Source organism: Notolepis coatsorum (genome assembly GCF_963971535.1).
Source record: "Notolepis coatsorum genome assembly, chromosome: 7".
In the NCBI taxonomy this organism is placed as follows: domain Eukaryota; kingdom Metazoa; phylum Chordata; class Actinopteri; order Aulopiformes; family Paralepididae; genus Notolepis; species Notolepis coatsorum.
Window position 1 is genome coordinate 50,811,506 of NC_140171.1, and position 26,400 is coordinate 50,837,905.

Genomic DNA, 26,400 nt, shown 5'->3' on the forward strand with positions numbered 1-26,400 from the left:
TTGCATGCGTGTGTGTAGCCTACTGGCTCTGATCTTAGACTACACCATACATTTAACTCTTTCTTTGTATGACACAGACGCACACACAGACACACACACAGACTTCTGGGCGGTCACAGCGCCTCTTCCAACACAAACATGTTGTCATTATCTTCTGCTGTTGTATTTTAAACCCATTTGTATGAGAACAATAACAATAGGAGGATTAAATGTATATGGATGAAGCTGAGAGCAGTGGCCGAGTAGCCAGTGGCCAGGCTGCACTTGAACTGCAATGGTTTTGAAAAACAATAGGATTTAGGAGAATCAACAGGCAGAGGTTGATTAGTTCATTTTATAACATGGTGCCCTTTTTGTATGTTTTGAGAAAAGAAGTATGGATATAATGGAGTTCTTGGGTCTCTAGTGGTGGAAGGCTCAGGTGTGTAAGATGGACGCATGGCAAAGGACAGGCTGCTGACTCAACACAAGACTCAATGTTATTGTGTCACTTTGGAAAACTAGTATTTATGATGGGTCTCTCTGATATAGTATTTGTGGTTGGTAGGTCTGTGATATTATAGTGAGAATCTAGTATTTGCGGTAGGTCTTTCTGCTATAATGCTGAACATTTTGTATTTTAGGTAGGTCTGTCTGATACTATAGGGAAAATCTATTATTTGTGGTAGGTCTGATTATTATTTGTGTTGGTGCAATTTATACTGTTTGCTAGTCGCCGGTGGACAAATAACAATGTTAGACAAAGCACTTTCCAGCACTGAGTATATGCAGGTTAACCATGGGTGAACTGAGTCCCTCAACTGGCAGCATCAGGGACACATACCTCCACTGAGCTGCATAGGGTCACATACAGGACTCGCTGACTGTGTGGGAACCTGCTTGTTCTTAATGTATTCTTAGTCCTGTGGCTGGGAGGGAAACAGTGAGAGCAAAGAGTCTTAGTAACAACAATGTAGCATACACCAGTCCAGTTCATTCAAACCCATATTGTGGCGGAGGCGCCGGGGCTGGGGTAGATGGAGCGGCCCGTGGGGTTGGCATTCCCATCGCCGTGCATGGCGGTGTGAGTGGCGTGTGTTTTGTGGTTGTGTTTTCCTTCAGTCATGGCGTGCTTTATCGGGGGTGTGTCTTGGATGGGGATCTGGTAGGGATTGATGTGTGAGGTGTTCAGGGGACTGGCTGTTCCGGGGGGTTCACATGCCTTCGAGCGACATTATACTATTGTACTTATTTTATGCCTATTCTTAAATCTGCACGTCTACATTACACTACTTTTATTGTCTTTTATACCTATTCTTATGTCTGAAGTTTATGCAATTTTTTATTTTGTCAATTTGTGTGCCATGTTTTTATTTTCAATTTTTTTTATACTAATAATTGCTGTGGTGCACTCTGGACTGAGTACTATGTAGATAGCTATTAATATTTATTATTGTTATATTGTAGAAATGTGTGCATTGAAATGTCTGTAAAGTCTCGACTACATTGAAAATGAGGGTGACCTCCATTGTAATTTCGAGAATAAATAAAGGTTGATGATGATATTGTCCAGCTAGATGTTTTTTTGTTATTAATTTATTATAACTTCAAACACCTGGTAAACGGGACAACATGATATGACGGGATGTAACGCAGTACAATAGAACACAGGTGTGAGGCCTAGTTGGTGTCATGGTAAGCTGGCTGAGTGAGTCTGCCAACAGGCCTAACGTGTACGTGTGATATTTGACTCAGTCTGATCCCTTCCTTGTTCCTGTGTAGGAGCCATTGGAGGATCCTACCACTGTCACCCTGACCACCCATATGGAGAGGAGAGCGACAAGGTAACACACACGCAGTATACGTATACAAAGACTGGGAGTCTAACAATATATGCAGACTTTTTTCCTTCCCCCCCCCCCCCAAGAACCCACACGTGTACAGAGAGAGAGAGAGAGAGAGACACACACACACACACATGCACACGTGTTTCACACATCACAGGAGAGCGAGGGAGCCGTTATGTTAAGCTTTCAAACTTCATTTAACGATAAAAGGTTGCAGTACTAGGTAGAGTCTAGTCAGAGATTCACTTAACAGGGAACTAAGACCATCCAAACATGTTGGTGAACATGAACAACTCTCGCCCCAAATCCAAAAGCTAGAGTGCTAAAACTCCAATGTGTGATGTCATCAGCTGTTAAGTTTGACAAAGAATTGGGAGAGATCATACATGTGACACTGAAAACACCACTGGGAATGTTCTGATTATAACGGGTACACTTTCTGAAAACACTACTGTACAATAAAGCTCATTTGGGTCAAAGTCTCCCATTTAGGGATGCCCCGATCGATTGGCCAGGGATCGGTATCGGCCGATATTCAGTATAAATATGAGATCGGTGAATTCCGATAATGCTTTATTTTCGCCGATCGTGAAAACCGATCGAAAAACATGATCCAATTCTTAGCGGAGTTCTCACTCGCTGACTTCTCTCTCAGGCACACAGAGCTGCAGCCCACGGCCCCTCCTCCTTCTCCCCCTGCCCCTCCCAGACCCGTGTCAACAGAGGTTCCTATTGCCTCCGGCAGTCTGCTCTAGTCTAGTGCATGGGACCGCTGTGAGCTAATGTTAGCTACCTAGCTAACGTTACTGTTTAAACAAAACGACCCAGTCAACTATTCACTTTTAGTTTAATACATGAGGCATTGTCTAACGGTATCTACAGGGTTTCCGTTAGAATTTTTTTTTGCAGGTCTGAGTGTCCGGTAGATTTCAATCTACCGGACAAATGGGATAAATTCCGGTCAGAGTTTATTGAGCTTAAAAACAATTGATAGGCCTATATAAAGAATGACATCATCAAGTCATTTATAATATTTTAACTTAAAACTAGACTACTTTTGCGTATATACAGTCATTAATATATTCCAAATAAAATAAGTCCCTCGAGACTGCGTGCTGCTGCCGACTTGAGGTGTCGGTGGGCAGTCTGCCCGACCTTAATAAACAGCAGTCTGTTATAATCACATTTTTATGAGCTAACGAATTCCGTTATATTGGACATTTGTATTAATTATATCAAGCGAAGAACTGAGAAATTTGGCAGAGAGACGGCAACATTATCGTGGGTTTGCGCCGTGATGTATATCTCCACCTCCCAACGACTTGGTGCTGCTCATAATGTCCGGTGAAAATAATTCCCTCTAAGCACAATTTGATTATTTGAATTGTATTAAAATAGGCTAAAATTAAATAGCCTATGCGATGAACGAAACAATCATTACATTTGTCGTTGCTTCACCAAGCAGCCGGTCAATGACATCCTGTGTCAGCGAGCTGGCAGCTGATATATTTACGTGAAGCATGGAGCAGGAGCAGACAGAGCAGAGCAGCGGTGTCAGCAGCGCCCCCACCCAACAGCTGAATTGCCAATGGCTGAATTGGAGTACTGCACCCTGCCAAGCCATGCTTCACGTAAATATATCAGCTGCCAGCTCGCTGACACAGGATGTCATTGACCGGCTGCTTGGTGAAGCAACGACAAATGTAATGATTGTTTCGTTCATCGCATAGGCTATTTAATTTTAGCCTATTTTAATACAATTCAAATAATCTAATTGTGTTTAGAGGGAATTATTTTCACCGGACATTATGACCGGAGAGATTAGATATGTCGGACTTCACCAGATTTTGCCGGTCAAATACCGGTAATTACCGGCTAACGGAAACGCTGGGTATCTAGCTGGCTAGCTACTGATAGCTCCTGATATCAACAAATGCTCCAGCAATAGTCGAGTGCATGATACCTCCGTTAGCTCGGTAGCCAACGTTAGCTCACGTTAGCTCACTGAAATGTCCCAGTAAACTAAATAGTTCACTGAGGCATTGTCTTAACATTATCTAGCCGGCTAGCAGTAGCTACAGATACCTCCTGATATCAATGTCTTATAACATTGATTCGATGCGTATTCAAGCCCCTGGCTTGCATCGCAGTCACGAAAGGGGCTAGCTGAGGGCATGCTGAATGTGATTTGACCAAAGCAGAGTATACCAATAGGGTCCAGCTCAGGGGCGGACCTAGCCCATTTGGCGCCCTAGGCGAGATTTTTTTTTTTTTTTATGGCTTTTTTCTTCATAGTTCTCTAACGTTAGTCTTTCTTTCCTCAACGTTCAATTCTATAAACACTTGACCGATACCCATCAAAGCACAGCGCTCTAGCATGTTCTGACTGTGAACACCTAAAGCTGAGGCTCAGACCGACCGACCGTTTTAGATTTTTGGCTCATTTTCCCTTATGTTAGAATTTTTTTAATGTAAAAATAATGGTTGCAGATATAGAGGGGGGCGCCAAAACTGCACAGAAAAAAAATAAAAAAAAATAAAAATATATATATATTTTTTTTTGGCGCCCCCCTCTGGGTGGCGCTCTAGGCGACCGCCTATATCGCCTGTAGGAAGGTCCGCCCCTGGTCCAGCTGCAGCGCCGGAGAATCCTGGCTGCAGCTGGAGGCTACTCGAGTATACACGGAGACAGTGGAGCTGTTTGCAGATAGCAAGCATTTTGACTTGTTGCGTGGTGGCGATGTCTCGCAGATAATACAACTACAAGTATGATTATATTTTATAAAAAAAATTTATATATTTAAATTTATAATGGCTCATAGACGATTGGTGATCGGTATTGGTGGCAAAAAACGTGATCGGGGCATCCCTACTCCCATTCCTCATCAACCGAGCTGCTCCAGTCTCTGTACCTGATGATGACATCACATGTTTGAGTCTTAGTCTCTGGCGCCTGGCTTTGGGAGAGAGTAGCTGTTACGTGTGGCGGTTTGTCTGTACCCTGATGGTGTTCCCAGTGTGTGATGTGTTATGTCTAGTTGTAGTTCCCTGTATCCCAATCCACCCACACCGCATTTTTTTTACCAAAAAATATATTATATATTATCGGAGCTATCAATAATTGTATCGGGATGACGTCATAATTGCTGATATCGGCCTGATAATATCGACCCGATAATTATCGTGCATCCCTAATATATACTCATTATAATGAATCTAATTAAACTGTGGTCAAAATGCATGAAATCATTGCCTAAATGATCTGAATTTAATTGTTGGATTATTTATTATTGTCATTTCCTGGAAAAAGGAACTAAGCACTAGATGTGTGTAGACGTAATGCATGGTTGCATTAATTTGCAGAATGTCAGATATGTCAATTTAAAGGGATCAATCGATTACAAAATCCTACGACTGCTTGTAGGATTTCCTTCAGCCGTGGATGGCCTTAGAAAGGAGGGAGGAGAGCCAATCAGTGGAGGAGAGAGTGGAGACTGAGAGGGAGGGGTTATTGGTGAGGGGGGTGGGCGGGGGGTATCGCTAATTATTTCACCTCCAGCTGAGGGACTATGCTGGAGGAGGAGGAAACAATTTGTGTGTCGTATGTCCGTCTGCTTAGTTAGAATACTGCATAGACTGGGGGGAAACATGCGATTGGATTTGCTCCATGTGTATTGTACACATGCATAAATGCCTGCACAATTATATTTGCATGAATGTTTGAGAGCTGGGGGTTTGGGTATATTTCTTAAGATGCGTGTGTGCTCACTGGGCCCAGGCCTCTTTATTTAGGTTCTTGGTACCTCAGTGTTGACGGGGAAGCCAGAGCAGCTGCTCTCCACACTTCCTGTGTGTATATTTGTGTGTGTGAGTGCCCACAGTGTGGAGGGAGTGAAATAGAATGTGAGAGGGTGTGTCTGCTCTCAATGCTCCAGGGTGTCTGTCCAGTTTGGTGTGTGTGTGTGTGCACGCATGGCACGCAGTGTGGAAAGAGTGAACTGGAATGGGAGGGTGTGTGTGGTCCTTGCACTCTGAAAATCACAGAATGAATTAGCAGCCAGCCATAGAGCAGTAGGGGTGGGAAATTATCACCAGAGGCCTCACGATACGATACTATTACGATACTTGAGTCACGATTAGGGGTGGGACGATACATCGATCCAGATCGATATATCGATCTATTATCAATAATCAAATAGGATCGATGCAACGTAAAAAGATCTATTCATATTGCGATACTCTTATTTTGAAAATCCGGCGACGGGTCATATCCGCCCTGCGGCCAGTGTTGTGAAACTCCGTTTAGCTCTGTACAGCAGAGCGAGAGCAGGGCTTCAGTCGTCTATTTTGCGAGCTGATATAAGTCTGTGCAGTTTTTTCCCCGCAACGGGTTAAATGCATCTAACATGCTTTGCATCGTCGCCATTCTTTTATGCTAAATTAACGTTACATTAGCTGCTTAAGCTAACTAAGCTAAGAGAGAGAAACGGAGAGAGGAGAGGGGACATTCTGTCTCTGTGTGGGTGTGTGTGTGTGTGTGTGAGTATTATTATATTGATATTATTTACTGAGGATGGACAGATAATGTTGATATTTAAACATGATCATCATGCAACATAAAACAATTGTAGGAACGGTTTGGGAGAGGAAGGGGTTTTAGCTTGCGTGTTGTGAGTTCCAAAACATTTTACTTAAAGTTTAAAGCTCAATATATAAAAACGTGGCACTTTACAGTGAACAGGAGGTCTATTTGTATTAAAAACAATAGATTGTTTTTCATTTAAATGTCTGGAAGAGCTCAAAAATAAAAACGTCAATTGATATTTCCGTAGCCTTTTTTTAGTTGATCTAAATGTGACTGTGTTAAATGGGCACATAATATCGTCTCATATCGATCGCAGGCACCTGAATCGAATCGTATCGTGGCAGACTTTGTGATATCGGCAAATATCGTATCGTTGTCCAAAGAATCGATATCGTATCGTGATGAAACTGGTGATTCCCACCCCTAGTCACGATACGATAGTATTGCGATACTAAATATATTGCGATATGCTGAGTATTGCAATATTAATATTGCGATATATTGCGATGTATTACCTTTTTTCAACTGCAAAGTAAAACTTTGAACTTTATTTTATTAGATAAAACATGTTGACAGTCTGTTCATCTCACTTCTATCATTTCTATTGCAGAACGGGGTATTTTCTCAAGCAGACAGATGTAAACACTGTAATCTGTGTTGCATGTAACTGACAAACTGAATTTTGTTTGTATTAGTCATATTCCAACTTAACTGAATGCACATGTGTGTGTGGACTACTGTACTATTACATGTATTGAAATGAACAATGCAACTTCCCTTTTTTTATTTAGTTTTTTACCTTTTTTTTATAAACAATTAAATATCGATACTTGGCGTCCCTGTATCGATACAGTATCGCTATGCAACGTATTGCGATACTACTACGCAGGGGCGTAGCTGGGGGGGGGGGGGGGTAGCTTAGGATGATTCCAAGGGCTTTTTTTTTTTTTTTTTTTTTTTTTTTTTACTAGACATCACTCGGGTGTATTATTGATGCTCTCATTGATACTACTATGTTTGTTTCTGAAGTGTGTGTGTGTGTGAGAGATATAGAGAGAGAGGGGGGGCTTTGGTAGACTATTGCATTGGTCCATTCATTGAAGATGAACGCAATGCGACGTCCTTTACTAGGCCCACCCACCAACAGTGCAGGTGCTGAACTGCTGATCCGAATGTATAGGTAAAAACCATATTATGCGTTTTCATCAATAAATAAATGGCAAAAAAAAAATCACTGGGGTCCTACAAATACATTCTTTCATGGGGCCCAGAATCTACAGCTACGCCTCTGCTACTACGTATCGATTTCCCCCCCACCCCTATAGAGCAGTACAGAATGTGTTGGTGCTGTGTGTGTGAGGGTGATGAAACTGAGACCGTGTGTGTCCTCTCTAGCTTTAGCTCAGGCATGTGTCTCTGTGTACATGATGCACTCTGTCTGAATATGGGACCATGTTAAGCTATATGGCTTGAGGACACACACACACACACACACACACACATAGACGCACGTCTTTGCCCTTCCCCCAACATGGGCAGACATGCACATCAAACTTTCATAGTAATGGGACGATGTATGTGTTTTTAGACGGTGTGTGTGTGTGTGTGTGTGTGTGTGTGTGTGTGTGTGTGTGTGTGTGTGTGTGTGTGTGTGTGTGTGTGTGTGTGTGTGTGTGTGTGTGTGTGTGTGTGTGTGTGTGTGTGTGTGTGTGTGTGTGTGTGTGTGTGTGTGTGTGTGTGTGTGTGTGAGAACTCTCAAGCTGGGGTCCTGTGCAGGGAAGAGGAGGAGAGGGAGGTGGGAGGAGGAGTAGGAGGGGTGCGGGTGGCGTCTTAGATATGAAAATGGACACAGTTTATGCCCCTTAGGGTTGGGACTAGACTGGTAAGGGGGTGGGGTGGGGCAAAGAGAGGGGTGTAAGGAGAGACGGAGTTGGGGGAGGAGGTAGATGCTGCAGGGCTGCTGCAATATCGTATGATCACAATTAATTGATAGACAATAGTTGTTATTACAGCAGCCCTAGTAGATGGGTCTAAATTACAGCAGCCCTAGTAGATTGGTATTGCCAGTCATTCTGTGTAGAAATGCGCTACATAGTTACCAATGTTTTATTATTTACATGAAATACAGCCTGCCCTACAAACACTTAAGGCTGAGGTTACACCTTTCGTATCATCTTCGTATTGTTTTCTTATACGCATCGCCGCGTATCGCCGCGACGTCATGCGCCTCGTGTCACACTTTCGTTTTTTTTTCGTTTTTGTCAGCCAAGCACACTGATGTAGTACACTGCCAAAGCAGTAGGTGGCAGTAGGTGGCAAACATGAAGGCAATTTCAACCAATCAGAACGAATGTGCCAATACACTTCCTGGTGGAAGCTCCACCAAAGAAATGTCAATAAGGCAGCCTATGCCGCGCCACCATCTTGTTTACTCAATGCAGCAATAATTTTCCAGCAAAGCCTAATAAAAGTGCAATAAACAAAACGGATACATTCACTGTGTGTTCTGCTTGTCATTTGTTGATGAAACAAAACTAACATCAACACAAGTGACCACCAAGAGCGGATAGTTTTAGTCTAAAAAACGCTCGGTAGCATTGTTAGCTGCATGCTAACGTCAATGGAGTATGCCATTATAACAATATAGCATTGTGGCTAGAAGCTAACGTTAGCTCACGCTACTTAGCCAGCAACAAAACTGATGATATCGCGAGCTATCAGTAGTTAGATAACATTAGAGACAACGCTGTGTGTATTAAACAAAGGTGAATAGATGACTGGGCCATTTTGTTTAATGCTTGTTAAGTTGAAAGAGGAACTCTGAGCTAACAGGGTCTGAATCCTGATAGCTCACGTTAGCCAGCTGCTCATGCTATCGGTAATGCTAGCAGAATGAATGGATGTAAACTTTATTTAACATATTGCATATGGGTACAATACAATACGGCTCAATACAAACAATTGTTAAGGGAATGCAGACTGTTGTAGCTTGGACTGGGGTCCTTATAACAATAACTTGACAACACATGGTAGCTGAAGCTATTTGGGACACGGAGCTCTGTCCCAAACACACACACTGTTGTCATTGTCACCGGAAGGGCACGCAGATGGTATCTACTGCGCATGGGCGTTTTCGCAACAACGGCTAGCGTGCTGACTACACGCTGTTGTCGACTCGTTTTTTTTGCGTATCTCCAAACGCAAACACAATTTTGCGTTTCAGCCGTATCCACAAAAAAACGCCAAAAAACGCGTTTCTGTGTAGATAGGACATCATACGTCGTCAAAAACGTATAAAAAAACGCCAGGAATACACTAGTCTAACCATAGCCTAAGTCACCCACCTTACTGAGCCCCCCCCCTTCTGTCCAGCTAAAGGATTCTGAATGAAGGTGTCTTTTCTCCGCATGGCACTTCTCAATGTGTTCCAAAAGCCCTGACATTTGCTGGTGAGTGTGTTGTGTGGCCTTCTAGATGCCAGGGAAGAAGCACAGCAAGAAGGTCCAGGGTTCGATTCCCGCTTGGGGACCAGGTTTCCATGATGCCAGTTACCCAGGTGGGGTATCTCCCAGGCCTTTCTGTGTGGAGTTTGCATGTTCTCCCCGTGCTCGCAAGGGTTTCCCCCCCGATAAGATAAACCCAATGGAAAAACATGCACAACAATAGATCGCTAACGCTGTGGCGTCCTTTACGAAGACGGACAAGAGCACTTGGATTGGTCCCCTCGCGCGGCTCACGTTGACGCCTGTCTGCTCCCGGCTGCCCTTGGGGGGGGGGAAGGACGACGGGATGGGTTAATCCAGTGCTTCTCAAACTTTTTCTGTCAGGCCCCCCTTTGGCGGACCAAAATATTTTGCCCCCCCCCCCCCCCCCCTCGCCCCAACAAAATAGTCAGAAATGGGCCATGTTTAAATTTATTGAAATAACACCAATATCGTGACCTTTCAAATTGGCCCTATATTTTGTTCTCAGAGCTGTCATGGATGAAAAGCCAGCTTCACACAGATACTGTATGTGGTGCTGAATGGTATCAACACCTTAACTGCTGCATCATGAGATACTTGGTACTCAGCACCACACTCTGAAACTAGCTCTCTAGGTGGTATCAGATGAGATTTCAAAGAGTTCTTCCAAGAGTTTGGATGGAGATGTGTCAGGAAGCTTTGTCTCAATGTTGTCTGTAAAGGTTTTTTTTATCCAGAGTAACTTCATGATCCTTTTCTGTGTTTTATTAAATAATGATTTTCAGATTTTGAGAAATGGTATTTTCATGGAGAACAGTGCAGCTGCAACAGATAGCACTGTAGTGATAATTTTCTGTAAAAAAATAAAAAAAATAATAATATTTTTTTATAAATCTCAAGGCCCCCCCTGTCATGCCTCTGCGCCCCCCCTGGGGGGCGCGCCCCCCACTTTGAGAAACACTGGGTTAATCGCAGATACGAATTGCATGCATGCATCGCATGTGTGCCGATTGATGACCTCTGAGCAGGTCCTAAATTAATTTGAATATCTTTCATCGAATTAGCTTTGCCTCTACCAGCTACCATACCAGGTCCACATGATGGCTACTTTAAAAAAAAACTGAGAACACACACTGAACTAGGAGAACAGCTTTTTCAAGCTTCGCACCTTGGGCATGGAATGGGCTACAGGACCATATCCACTTAGGCTGCGGTTAGACTGACTGATGTTTTCGTTTCGTTTTGAAGATGAGTTTCGCTTTTCCAGGTCGCAACGTAGTGGCAGCAGAGTTAGACATTCGTTTTGCCTCCTGAGCACAGTACAATGCCAAAGCAGTAGGTGGCGAACATGAAGGCAATTTTCAACCAATCAGAACTTGAATGAGGACACTCCACATCCTGTTCAAAATCTCAAAAGCCACCATCTTTAAATGCCTCCGCGAGCCATTTTAGCCAATGAAGCATTATTTTTCAGCAAGAAATAAAGTGCAATAAACAAAAACGGATACATTCACTGTGTTCTGCCTCATTTGTTGATGATTTGTTGATGAAACAAAACTAACATCAACACAAGTGACCACCAAGAGCGGATAGTTTACTCTCAAAAAAGATCGCAGATGTTGTTAGCTATGTTGTTAGCTACATGTTAACGTGAATGGAATATGCCATTATAACAGTATAGCATTGTGGCTAGCAGCTAACGTTAGCTCACGTCAGTTAGCCAGCCAGCACCAAACTGATGATATCGGGAGCTATCAGTAGCTAGATAACATTAGAGACAACGCCTCAAGTATTAAACAAAAGTGAATAGATGACTGGGCCATTTTGTTTAATGCTTGTTATGTTGAAAGAGGGGCTCTGAGCTAACAGGGTCTGGTAGCTAGGTAGCTAACGTTAGCTCACGTTAGCCAGCTGCTCATGCAATCGTTAATGCTAGCAGAATGAATGGATGTAAACTTTATTTAACATATTGCAGAATGGGTACAATACGGCTCAATACAAACAATTGTTAAGGGAATGCAGACTGTTGTAGCTTGGACTGGGGTCCTTATAACAATAACTTGACAACACATGGTAGCTGCAGCTATTTGCGACAGCTCTGTTGTCACCGGACGTTGGTGAGGGCACGCAGTTGTCGGTATCTACTGCGCATGGGCGTGAGCAACAACGGCTCCGCGCAGATTACACGACACGTTGTCTGCGACTTTTTGGCGTTTGCCAATTTAGCGTTGTCAGTAGGGCCAAAACGTTTCCTGCCAAAACTGCATTTCTATCTAACAGGGACAGCAAATGTATTTAAAACGTATTCAAAACTAACACAAAAACAGTCTGTGTAACAAGGGCCTTAGATACCCTGGTCTCTCTCTGCAAATTTAAAATCTTTATTACATAACTTCCTACAAGAAGAATGTTGCTGCTTTCTGTAGTCGGGTCCCAACTGCAAAATTACTGTATTACTCTGTATTATACTGTCATACACTTTTACTATTATGTAGGACTATTCTGTTTACATGTGATGTATTGTATATGGTCTACATGCACTTTGTATACAAGCCCGTTATTTAACCTGACTAACCCAAGGAATGATGTCACCCAGTCTTCCTGGTACACCTCAGCTCACACCACAGTATGATGTCACTCAGTCCACCTCGCACTGCTCGCAGTGTAATATGATGTCACTCAGTACACTCTGTACATCTCGGGTTAATATGATGTCACTCAGTACACTCTGTACATCTCGGGTTAATATGATGTCACTCACTCCTCTCAGTAAATCTCACAGATCATTGTTTTCAGTGGAGGACGATACTCTATGGGATAATTGGTTACCACTCTATCCATATATATATATACACAACACTATTTTATATACAGTGTGTGTGTATATGGTATTGTATCATACATAGTTATCATGGGGTTATATGCAAGTGTATAGGAGGATTATATGCAGGTATATTCACAGATATGGAGGAGTGTGTATGTGTGTGTGTGTGTATATATATATATATATTAGGGATGTCCGATATTATCGGCCTACCGATATTATCGGCCTACCGATATTGGTATACAAATTTGATATCGGAAAATATCGGTATCTGTTTATTTGATTTTATTTATTTTATTTTTTAACATTTATTTAACCTTTATTTACCCAGGCAAGCAAGTAATATTTTTTTTTTTTTATTATCGTCAAAGTATGCATAATGTTGTGTTAATTACATGACAAGAGATAATGTTAATTACCTGAAATTATTACGTTTTGGGGGGGGGGGGGGGGGGGGGGGGGGGGGGGTGGGGGGGGGGGGGCTGCATATATCGGTATCGGTTGATATCGGTATCGGAAATTAAGAGTTGGACAATATCAGTATATCGGTATCGGTAAAAAGCCAATATCGAGCATCCCTAATATATATATATATTATATATATATATTACTGTGTATTAGGGGTGTAGCAATGCATCGATCCTAAGGTCGGATTGAATCGTGGTCAAATGAATATTGATCGTAATCGAATCGTTGTGGGGTCGATCGTTACACCCCTACTGTGTATATGTAACATTATTGTTCATGCAGAGTATACAGGGTTATATGGGTAGACTATACTATGAAGTAGGTAGTTATGATTATTACTATGATTACAGTGTAGGGTGGTTGTAGGCTGTGAATGCAGTAGGTAGGTATAAGTTGAGTATAGGGAACAGGGTTCAAAGTTCGTATAGTATGGCATCAGTGCATATATTTTAATGTTACATCGTGGGCCAGGTACGTAGAAATGGAATTGGCATCCAAGCAGGGTCACCTTGTTTCTACACCTTGCAGAAGGGTCACCTTGTTTCTAACACCTGGTTCACTGCAGAATAGAAGGACTTCTGAGTCATTGTGTTCCACTGGAGCGTAGGATGCATTTCCTGGAAACTGGACACAGGAAAGAAAGCAGTTAAAGGGACACTCTACCAATTTAAAAAAAAAAAAGCTTGTCTGTCCATCCAACTAGCACTTGAGTAAAACATTTCCTTCAATCTTCACATGCGAGACGTGCCTCATCCCCCATTGACTTCTACTTCCGCATTGCTAACAAATACAACAATACATAGGAGGAATGCATCAACTATGGCTTCCCCCATGTGTATACCTAATATGATCAGTCTTCCTAATCTACCCCACAATGTAAAGCGTCTTAACGCATCCTCTTTTGTTATTGGCAAGCGCTATCGCTAACCTTAGCTTTCCATTAGCTAATATTGCAGCAAATGCTACGACATGTTTTAGCTAATGCTAGCTACAGTTAATCAAAGACCATGGGGGGGGGGAAGGCTGGTTGACTTGACATACCGACACTCAGTCATGAAGCTTTACACACACACACACACACGCACACACTCTCTCTCACTCATATAGTCATGGTGTGTAACCCTCAGCTACGACCCAAATATGTTCCGTCATTTGGGGTCTGGTGCATCCTGAGGCTCTACCCAGTACCCTCTACCCCCCTCTGTTCTTTCTCTCCTTCTGATCTCTCCTTTCTTTCTGCAGCCCCCCCATCTGTCTCTCTCTACCCTATGATTTATCTTTCTCTATGATCCCCCCCTCTCTCTCTCTATCTTAACTCTATGATCTTTCTATCTCCCCTCCTCTATGATCCTCTCTCTCTCCATCTCCCCTCTATGATATACCCATGCTCTCGCTCCCCTTTCTCCACGACCCCCCCTCCATTGCCCCTCTATGATCTCTCTCCCCTCTCTTTCTATATGACCCCCTCCTCTCTCTCCATCTCCCCTCTATGATCTCTCTCCCCTCTCTTTCTATATGACCCCCTCCTCTCTCTATGCTCCCCTCCTCTCTCTCTCTCTCCCCTCTATGATCTCTTGATCTCTCTTTCATTTGCCAGTCCTCTCCTATCACATAGCCCTCTCTGTAGACCGAGTGAGGTCATTATTATCATTAGGGTTTCCCATAAGCTGGCCAAGTGGAGGTCAAATCCACTGCCAGCCCACCACTGCAGTGTATGGTTTCAGACCTGTAGGAGAGGGAGTATATGTGAGAGAGAGGGAAAGTGTATATGTGTGAGAGAGAGAGGGGGAGCATATGTGACAGTGAGAGAGACGGTGTATATGTGAGAGATGGTATATATGTGAGTGAGAGAGACGGTGTATATGTGAGAGTGAGAGAGACTGTATATGTGAGAGACGGTATGTGTGAGAGAGGGACTGTATATCTGACAGTGAGAGACTGTGTGTATGTGAGAGAGATGGTGTAGAGAGAGACAGTGTATTAAACAAACAACTCACTGCAGCACCCACTTTACCCACTTTACACACCTAACACACTTAATATTTATTGGTAAAGAATTTGCACTACAACTCATACCTCATTACACCTTACTGTAAATTGTACCTAAATTGTACATCCCATTTCTGCATTGTACTGTATAGCAGCGGTTCTCAACAGGGGTGCCACGGCACCCTAGGGTGCCGCAGAGATCTGCCAGGGGTGCCTTGAGATGAAAAAAAATATATATAAAGAATTTACTTCTTTTTTGATTATTAAAATTATCACTAAAGTGCTATCTGTTGCAGCTGCACTGTTTTCCATGAAAATACCATATTTGGATAAGTTTGACCATTTCTCAAAATCTGAAAATCATTATTTAATAAAACACAAAAGGATCACCAAGTTACTCTGGATAAAAAAAACCTTTACAGACAACATTGAGACAAAGCTTCCTGACACATCTCCATCCAAACTCTTGGAAGAACTAATTGAAATCTCATCTGATACCACCTGGAGAGCTAGTTTCAGAGTGTGGTGCTGAGTACCAAGTATCTCATGATGCAGCAGTTAAGGTGTTGATACCATTTAGCACCACATATCTGTGTGAAGCTGGCTTTTCATCCATGACAGCTCTGAAAACAAAATATAGGGCCAAGTTGAGCCTTGAGGATGACATGCGTGTTGCCTTGTCAAAGATCTCCCTGTCCAATCTTTCGCCGTCGACTAAAGACGCACTTCTTCAACCATTATCTGATTTTTTTTTTTATATCTAACCCTAACTAACCTTACTGTCATGCACTTGTCCTAATAAACTAACCTACACTGTAGCACTCAGCACTTTGATCAACATTGTTACTCAGCTGATGAGTTGTGCCCTTCCTGATGAATTGTCATACATAACTTGTAAGTCGCTTTGGATAAAAGCGTCAGCTAAATTACTAAATGTAAATGTAATGTAAATGTATTGACCGTATTATTAGCCAGCAGCAGCAGACCTCACATTGAGCTAGAAATGTCCACTGAGTGAACGAGTGCTTATTTTCTGTATTTATTTATATTTTTTGAGAAATGGTAACTTGGTGATACTTTTCTGTATTTAAAAAAAAATACATTATTTTCTGTTTTTGAGAAATGGTCAAACTTATCCAAATATGCAATTTTTATGGAGAACAGTGCAGCTGCAACAGATAGCACCTTAGTGATCCCTTTCTGTATTTAAAAAAAAATACATGATTTTCAGTTTTTGAGAAATGGTCACACTTAACCAAATATGCTATTTTTATGGAAAAGTGTGCAGCTGCAACAGATAGCACTTTAGTGATAATTTTCTGTAGTTTTATTTAAAGAAATATGCTATTTGATTTACTACTACAAGCAGTGTAATGTCAACAGTACTAAGCCATTTAGACCTGAAACACCTGTTAATAATGCATTATATAGGCATATACACACAAATGTGTTTCCCGGTTTCTTAAATAAACATTATTTTGAAAGCAAGCACTTTTGTTATCATTGTAGCAAAAAAGACAGGACTGGAAACGTCTTTATCGTATGTAGGGGTGCCCTGGAATATTGTATTGAACACAGGGGTGCCGTGGCAGCAGAAAGGTTGAGAACCCCTGCTGTATAGTATATTGTATTGTAACTCAGTTACTTTTCTACTCTGCATTGTATATATGTATATATTGAACACTTGTCTACGTACTTGACTTCTATTTTATACTTATTTTATACTTATCTATTTTTATCTAGCACAATCTCTGGAGCAAAACAGAAAGAAGCATTTTATATAAAAGTATTCTGTACTTCTGTATGACAACTAATAAAGAAACTTGAAACTTGTATGTGAGACTGAGGCAGTGTATATGTGTGAGAGATGGTGTATATGTGACAGTGAGAGAGATGGTGTATAGATGTGTGTGTGAGAGAGAGAGCAATGGGCAGATACCAGATCTTGTAGTTGGAGGGTTGGCGTAACATAATACAATATAACCCATAATAACATAATATTTGAGTTGGGTTTTTGGTGGGGCATCAGAAAGCGCTCCAGAAGTTTATTGTTCTTTATAGGCTGTGGAACTCAAACAGTGGCAGCTGCCTGTGTACGAGTGCGCATGTCTGTGGGAGTTTCCAAAAACGTGTGTGTGTGCGCAGTCGCACGTGCATGTGCAGCCTGGTCTCCAGCTGTTTCCTGTTAGCTATCACGCTGCTATCACACTGCTCTCAAGGCTGCTGAGTGTTCTGTGCCATTGTGTGTGTGTTAAAAGTCACAGCCGCTGAGTCATTTTTATCACACTGTTAAAACGTGCCTCTCCCATGGTGTGTCAGTGAGACTGGGAGAGACTGAAAGAAGAGAGAAGGAAAGAAAGAAAGAGGGAAAGTTGGAGAGGGGGGAGCGGGGGGGCGTGAGAGAGGGAATTGCACAAAGAGTGAGGAGGAGGAGAGACAAAAAGAGGGGGCACAAAGAGAGGGAGACTGAGGGGAGGGGGAGATACGCAGAGAGAGTGAGAGATGGAGAAATGGGGGAGACAGGGGGATAAACGGAGATACACAGAGAAAGGGAGACACACAGAGGAACTAAAGTGAGCTCCAGCTAGTGGAAAAATGTAGAGCCATATGAAATCCGTTTATTTTTTTCCGTTTTAATATTTCAGAATTCTGTATTTTGCTTTGTACGCTCATTTTACCATCAGAAATAGTGTCTAATAAGTGGGAATGAATAAATTTCCACAATTTAATAAGATATAACAGTCCATTTAATAGGGCTGTCTTAAATACTTCGAAGCTTCGTTCGATGGGCATGGGATTCGAATATGAAAATAAAATTCGATTATAAAAAAAAATATATATATATTTTTGCTAAATCAACTCTGCCTCTCTTTGTTAAGTACAACAAGCAATGCTGTTTGTTATTTAAGATGAGGTCGGACTCGGCACTGACAGATTTGTGTTCATTGTGCTGCTTTTATAAAGCCTCAAATGACGGCTTACAATATTTCATGAAAGTAAAGTGTTTTGTTTGTCTAAGATTTAAAAAGGTTTAAACTTTACAGCACTGACAAAGTTGAACAAAGTGCTGTACAAGTCCCACAACATAATAAAAAAATAAAGTTTTTTTAATTTTAAATTTTTTTTAATAGTCGATTCCATTTTTATTGCACAATTCCGCGATTCCGTCCGCGATTCCGTGATCGCGGATTCCATATGGCTCTAGAAAAATGGAGCCACTGATGAGCTGGACAGGAAGTAAGTGTGTGTGGTGTCTCTACAAGGACCTGCATGTGCTCTGCTCGGGGCACAAATGGGTGTGAGTAACCAGTGACTGGGTGATGACTGGAGTGTGTTCTGGCCCGTGTGTGCGTGTTAACTTGTAAAATTCTTAGTGTCTTTGATTGCCAGCACTTGCCAGTAGGCGAAGTGAGTCATTGCTGAGCGGGTTGGGTTGGATAAGAAGATATGATAACTTTAGCCTCTACTGGAGGAGTTGACATTGATGACTACGCACTAAACTACCACTCTATATATATACGTGTGTGTGCTTTGGGGACTGTTTCATTGCCACAACTCTTGGCAGAAGTATGTTAAAGCTGTTACTCTGAGGGTGTGTGTGGGCCTGTGAGTGCACTCCCCACGTTTTTGGATTTCTTCACTTCAAGAGGAAGTGACTTTCAACTCTGCGGGCCTTCGAGCGCCGATGGTGTAATCTCTCCCAGTACTCGCACACACACACGTCACGCACATGTGTCATATACAGGAAACGCTACGACTCGCACAAGTGAGTAGTGAGTAGTTTCCGATTGTGCAACGGTACAGACTCCAGGGTGGAGTGTGACGTTGATTCATTGGATACGAGAACGGGATGTGGTTCACTAACCAATGTGCCCCCCCCCCCCCCCCCCCCCCCCCCGCAGAGCGAGGACTGCCCCAGTCCCAAGCGTCAGAGGCTGTCTAGCCAGTCGGTCCTGGAGCAGCTCTCTTCCGTGCCCCCTCCCACCACTCCGTCTCCCCCGATCCGGCCCTGGGAGCTGGGACCACCCAGTCGGCGGCCGCCCCACCCCCACAACGCACACTATCACCAGGAGAGATGCCACACGCCCGCCCGACATAGACGCAGGTAAGACTGGGTTATGTTGAATTGAGTAAAAAGGGGCCTTATATTTAATGGGATCAGTTCCTTCTGTGGTGATGGGCTGCAGTTTGACTTGATATAATAACGCCTCGCCTCACTCCCCACCTCTAGCCCACCGGCGAGACCACCGGCGAGACGTCAGCGCGGTCGTCTCTCCAGGCCTCCCCGCCACCCGTCCCACCAACACCACCCTCCTCCCCCCCAGGTCCCCGTACCCCGCATGTCCCCGCTGGACCCCCAGGATGAAAACCTCCACCACCACAACCCCCATCACCACCACCACCACCACCCCCCCACGCACCAGACCTACCCCGCTCACGCCCCCGGTGCCTACGCACAACCCCCCTCGGTCGGGGGAGCGGTGGCAGAGGAGCCCAGGGCCTTCCACCCGCCGACGCTATCGCCACGGCTACTGCACCCAGCCGCCCACCACCACCACCACCACCATCATCATGCGCAGCAGCACCAGCATCAGCAGCACCAGCAGCACCAGCATCAGCACCAGCAGCAAGGAGCCATGGTCATGGATCTTCATCAACAGGTGTGTGTGTGTGTGTGTTGCTTTGCATTAGGGACGATGGGCCAATATCCAGATCCCACCATACGATAACAAAGAATTCACAAGTAACGCATCACCAGGCATTTATCTAAATCAGTGGTTCTCAACGAGGGGTCCTTGAGGAGGTTCTAGGGGTCCCAAGAAAAGTGGGCAATACATTTACATTCCGTCATTGGGTTTTACCCAGGGACAGTGCACATTAATCAACATCTTCAGTTTCCACATCAATGTAAATGTGCCAGAATTGGCTAATGAGCTAGTTTTCATCTGTAGGTCTGCCTGTATGTCTTTATGGTGTGGGAGGAAACCAGAGTACCTGGAGGAAACTCACGCGGACACAGGGAGAACATGTAAACTCCACACAGAAAGGCCCCCTGCTGGGGTTCGAACCCAGGACCTTCTTGCTGTGAGGCAACGGTGCTAACCACTGTGCCGCCCCAGGGCTAAATGTCTAATGAATGAAATGGTATCAGTGACTAGTTTAATCATAGATTTCACTCTCCAATGTTCTCTTCCCCCATAGACGGCAATAGAATTCAGGAATACGCTGTATCTATTTATCTATGTCTCTGAGACGTAATCTAATCAAATGGACAAGACATTGGATATTAACATGAAAAAGGTTAGGGTGATTAACCACTGTTCTAAATCCAATGTTTGAACTGTTCCCCACAGCACCCATACTCTTCAATGAAAAAGTGGGAGAGCTTAAGCTATATTTCAATACACCATATGTGTATTTAAAACTGATTAACCTCTTCCACCCGTGGAATATTTTCTGAAAATCCGCCTAAAATATATACCTAGGTAAATGGAATATTGCTCCACTTCTACAAGGGCCATTTGCATATTCTTGGTATCTAGGGACATCTATGGACCTCAGGGAATGTATTCACAAGTGTCAGAAATATTGTGTCTATTACTAGGCTTGCTTAAATTGTGATGAAACAAAGGAGAATATAAAATAAATTTTTTTGATCCACTTTTTCTCTCATCCCAATTTCGTATTGCCAATTCTCCCCTCCCCTGTCTTGAACGTTGCTAGACTATGCCTCCCACTGGTCGGCTGTAGTGAGGATGGAAGCCTTACATCACGTGTCCCCTCCGGTACACGAGGAGGCAGCCTGTCGCATCTTTTCACCACCAGACGGCGTGGACCCTGTGGCGAGGAGTAACGCGTGGGAGGCTCACGCTGCCCCCGATACTTCCTGTCTGTCTCTACTGTGCAGGCGTCACCCAACCGACCTGTAGGAGTCGCTGTCCACAACGTCCAATCCCCATGCATCGACTTCCACCCGCTACCTCTGTCAATTGAGATAGTATGACGACTGGCCCAAGCCGTAGGCAATGCTGACACCGGGATTCGAGACCGGAGTCTCTTGCATTGGTGATGAGCGCAATCTCCGCTATGCCACCCAGCCGCCCTAGGAGAATATGAATTATGATTTTTCTTTGCATCTTTGACAGTGAATAAGACCATGCTAATAATGACCAAACATTAAAAATCTTGTTCAGTACCTTCTTGAGATCATGTGTACAAAAAATCTAAGGAAATGAATAAAGGGAAGATGATTAAACGGAAGGTTCTGTAGATACAGTACTGAATTCTCCCATCCGGACCAATGCAATTTGAAATATTATTATAGAATAGGAGGCTTATAAATTACCGTACTTTTCGCACTTTAAGCCGCACCTGACTATAAGCCGCAGCAGCTAAATTGAATGATGTGTACATATATAAGCCGCACTGGACTATAAGCCGCATGTGTTTTAATGTTTAATTACCATATGTAAGGAGTGGAGACTGCGGCTTAATTTGACTCAACACGGGAAACTTCACCCGGCCCGGACACGGAAAGGATTGACAGATTGATTGCTCTTTCTCGATTCTGTGAGTGGTGGTGCATGGCCGTTCTTATATTGAGTTTTAAGTTCCCACCTCTACAGAGAATGACTCCCATTGGGACACAATACTGTCGGACAAATAACAAGAATTAACTCATTTGTATTAAGTTTAGCAAATAAGGAAACAGATAAATAACATTTCACTGCAGTAAAAAAAGCAATATTTCGATTTTCGGGTTTTGTCCACATATAAGCCGCAGGGTCGAAAAATGGGGGAAAAAGCCGCGGCTTATAGTCCGAAAAGTACGGTACCTTATTATAGCCAATTCGCACATTTATATATATATACATATATTATCTTTCAAATGCCCGAGTTCAATTTGTATTTAGTATCACCAGGCATGCATAAGAATAGATAATGAAATTACTGTAATCTAGTAGTTTTTTTTTTCCCACAGTGCAACCGTTTTGAAACTAATTTCAGATTGAATTGTTCCTACATGTTAACAATAGGGAAGAGAAACTAACTGCCTTTCAATATTTGTCAAAAACTTTACCTTTTGTGGCTTATTATCCCGAATAATAACAGTTATTGAAATAATTCATACAGAACTCTGAACCTTGAACCCCATAGAACCTTACTCTGAACCTTGAACCCCATAGAACCTTACAGGAAGTGTAGTTTTCCAAGATTCCAACGCAGAACCAGACCTGTGGAAGTCTGCTACAAAATGGCCACAAAAAGACTACAATTCCCATGGTTCAAAATATCCAAAATGGTCGCCCTCTTGAAATGGACTTGACCAAATCGAAAAGTAAAATCTATCTAATGACACTTTTAACCTATTGCTAAACTAACGTATTGGTGATAATATACATTCTACATGCTGTTATGACATGTTTATGATGTTTATACTTGAATACGTTTGGGAAAAAAAATCGCTACTTTTATACAACTATTGATAAAATATTGATTTGGCCGGTCCCGTCGGGTGGAAGAGGTTAATGCACTTTTCTGAATTAAATTCCATTGAACTAATTGTTTGAAACTCTTGGTCCTTATGAGCAAATAATAATACACCAATAAAAACGTCAATGAAAATAATAGACTGTTAATAAAATAAATAAATTACAATTGTGAATGGGAGCCTACGATTTAAAAAATGTTATTCTCAGTATAGGCTATTACGTTATTTAAAAAAGAATAAGTTGCATCCCTGTGATGGTCAAGAGAGCTGAGGGAGAGTATAGAACAGGATTCTCTCTCTACATTACATACAGTAAGAGAAAGTTAGCTGACGTAGGAGATTGGGAGAGGTAACGACACGTTGACAGCGCTCTTTGAGTGGAAGGTACATTAATCCCCGGGAGAAACCAAAAGCTATCCAAAATGCAGTTCACTTATGTCACACTGAGGAGAGATGAGAGCGAGAGAGATGAACGGATTCTATTAAGTTAGTCGTAGGCTTCATTAGAGCTATTGTAGTCGTCTTTGAGACTCTGGACTGGAGTGGGAAAAACACTGCTGCCCATTTGTGCTCGATGAAAGTTGAGAAATTGGATAACATTTATTTTTCCTGCTGATCAGGAAATACGCTAATTTTAACATTGAAAGTTTGGGCGGTGTTAGAAGAAACATCATGGGGTCAACAACATCAATAGGGTTCTTTCTCTAGGGGGGTCATGAATTTGCCAACCAAATTGTATAACATTTGAATAAAGCATAATTTAAGTTCACATCCATGATCTGTGGCTGGAGTGAATCCACAACATCCCAGACACGGGTCGTTTCTGGGATATAATTAGTTTTAAGTTTGATACTAAATCACATTTCTCATTAACCCACAGTCCAGTATGATGGATGTCAACTGGATTATCCAATATGTGATTTCCATACCAACGAGGAAATCATGATATGCATCGTTATTGATCAAATTGTGATATTGATTGATTGATTGATTGATTGATTGATTGACCTAGTCCTACTGTATTAACCGTGGTCGTCTCCATCCCCCCCCCCTAGCTGCAGCAGGCCAGCGTGCCGGTGTCCTACACCATGACACCTGTCCCCCCTCACGGCCTCGCCGCTCCTCTCTGCAGCGGTCAGCACCTGCCCCCAGCCTGCTCCTCACAACAGGTTCCTGCCTGCAGTGTCGTTTTCAGCACTGGACAGCACTACCACCCTGTGAGTTGTGTGTGTGTGTGTGAGTGTGTGTGAGAGAGTACAAAATAAGTACTTTTTGTGCTGCATGTTCCCTCTGTAGCGTACAGTCTGTTCTGCTGCTCAACAAAGGCAATGAGATGGAAAGACCGTGGTAAGAAAAATAGCAGAGAGCTGTGAACCCGGAAAACATTTAGCTGATGGGTTGTTGCTCGTTGGTTTGGGCTGCCTCCTTGTGGTGAAATGTGGTAAATGCACTCTCTTAATAATGGCTGAACAGTTTGTGTAAATTATGCATTGAATGGATCTTCTCTCTTCTCTGTCACTGTTCCCTCTTCCTCTCTCTACCCTCATCTCTCAGATGCTCCAGGCATGTTCGATGCAACACTTGCCAGTGCCCTATGCCTTTCCATCCCTCCTCTCCAGTGACCCCCAGTTCCTGCTCCCTCCTCCGCCCCACCTCTCCCACCACCTGACCCCGCCAGGACAGTTCCTGCCCTTCCAGACACAACAGCCGCGATCGGTAAGTCTGCAAAAACAAGTTGTGGAGTCTGTGTATGGTTTAGTTTTGCTACACCAACCAATATCTGTCTAAAAGAATAATGGCACCAAACCTTCTTAAACTTCTTAAAATGTATCCTTTCTATGCCATTTATAGGAACGCTTCTAAAATGTTGTGAAATATACTTATTTGCCATTTTCCCAGAGTCGGACTGATTGATGTCAATTTAATCTCAGTTTTGGAGTTGTTGGAAGTTGTATTTCTTCACTTTTGACGAACCTAGGTTCGCTGCTCACTACTGCTTCCAGTCCTTGTGCTAAGCTAGGCTAGCATGCACCCGGATCACTCGCTACTAGTCACATATAGATGAACCTGACATCAATCCTCTTGTCTGACTCTGGGGAAGAAGGCAGATAAGTAAATATATTTCCCAGAATGTTGGGTGTTCCCTTAAAGGGCAACTTGCAGGTTGTATTTTTGTTCAATAAACAATGTGACTAGGCCAACGGTGACTTTCATGAAGAAGGAAAAAAAATTATTGAAATTGACCCAGTTTTTAAAAAACATTTTGTCGACCAAACCACAACCTCCACGCACATGCATATTGAAATCCATGGCTCATAACGTGCGTGTGTCATCTTAATGATGACGTCACACGAGGTACAGGGCAGCAGGGGGCTCCGAGAGTCACAGGCAGACGGCAGGAAGCAGAGAGCCTTGCTACTCAGGGTTTCCGTTAGAAAAAATTGTTGCCGGCCTCGGTGTCCGGTAGATTTCAATCTACCGGTCAAATGAGAGAAATTCCGGTCAGAGTTTATTGAGCTTAAAAACAATTGATAGGCAAAAGAATGACAACAAAACAAAAGAATGACATCATCAAGGCATGTAGATTTATAATATTTTTACTTAAAACTAGGCTACTTTTGCGTATGAAGTCATTATATTCCAAATAAAATAAGTCCCGAGACTCGTGCTGCTGCCGACTTTAAATCAAATAGGTGTCTGTGGGCAGTCGCCCGACATTAATAAACAACAGTCTGTTATAATCACATTTTTATGAGCTAACGAATTCCGTTATATTGGACATTTGTATTAATTATATCAAGCGAAGAACTGAGACATTTGGCAGAGAGAGACTGCAACATTATCGTGCGTTTGCGTGACGACTCTCTCTCTCTCCACCTCCCTATGACTTATTTGCGAGAGTATGTCGATGCAGAGCAGCAGATTCAGCTGTTATTGGCTCTTTTCTGGGGACCGCACAGCAGCGCCCCCCACCAAACATTGAATTGAAAATGGCTGAATTGGAGTACTGCTGAAGTACTGCATTGTGCTGCTGCTGCTCCGGCTCTGCAGCTTCACAAAAGTTTGCACACCCAGCACCAAGCTCTCGCTGACAACGTTGTTGTCATTATTAGAAGCAACGATGAAACAAATGTAATGATTGTTTCGTTCATCGCATAGGCTATTTAATTTTAGCCTATTTTAATACAATTCAAATAATCAAATTGTGCTTAGACTCAGGGAATTATTTTCACCGGACATTAAGACCGGAGAGATTAAATATGTCGGACTTCAACAGATTTTGCCGGTCAAATACCGGTAATTACCGGCTAACGGAAACGCTGTTGCTACTACTAGCCGAGGAGCTAGTCTCTGTTTCACCTAACACTATTGCTCCGTGATCATAGCCATTCATCTCTAAAGCTAACCACTATTTGTAAAAGCCACAACCACGTTACCATATTTGTAATAATGTAAATCATTGTGTCGTTGTACATATTGTGTATATAACGTTAGTAGCTAAGTTAGCTAATGTAGCTTAGCTTAGCTTGGTAGCCAGCATTCTCGAAACTCCTAACAATGCCTGATTTAAAATGGTTCTCTCCTCTTTGTATACCTTTGTCCTCACAAGGAACTTATGGACACGACAATAGTAGTAGTTATAAGGTGTTTGAGCTTGTAACGTTAGTTAGCTCATAGCTATCGTGGTAGCCCGTTTTGTGACTGATGCACCGAGTGGGCCTGCGTCTATTCGAATCCCAACCGGTTCATGC

General features: G+C 42.9%; 1 protein-coding gene across 2 annotated transcripts in view; it reads left to right on the top strand.

Annotated features, from left to right (window-relative positions):
* rnf38 (ring finger protein 38) overlaps nucleotides 1-26,400 on the top strand; it is a 72,146-nt gene that overhangs the window by 37,829 nt on the left and 7,917 nt on the right. For both annotated transcript variants that reach the window (XM_084319258.1, XM_084319259.1), the window contains exons 3-7: nucleotides 1,762-1,823; nucleotides 19,059-19,261; nucleotides 19,388-19,817; nucleotides 23,704-23,865; nucleotides 24,203-24,364. In XM_084319258.1, the coding sequence (XP_084175384.1) occupies nucleotides 1,762-1,823; nucleotides 19,059-19,261; nucleotides 19,388-19,817; nucleotides 23,704-23,865; nucleotides 24,203-24,364 (1,019 nt within the window). The remainder of the gene's footprint in view (nucleotides 1-1,761; nucleotides 1,824-19,058; nucleotides 19,262-19,387; nucleotides 19,818-23,703; nucleotides 23,866-24,202; nucleotides 24,365-26,400) is intronic.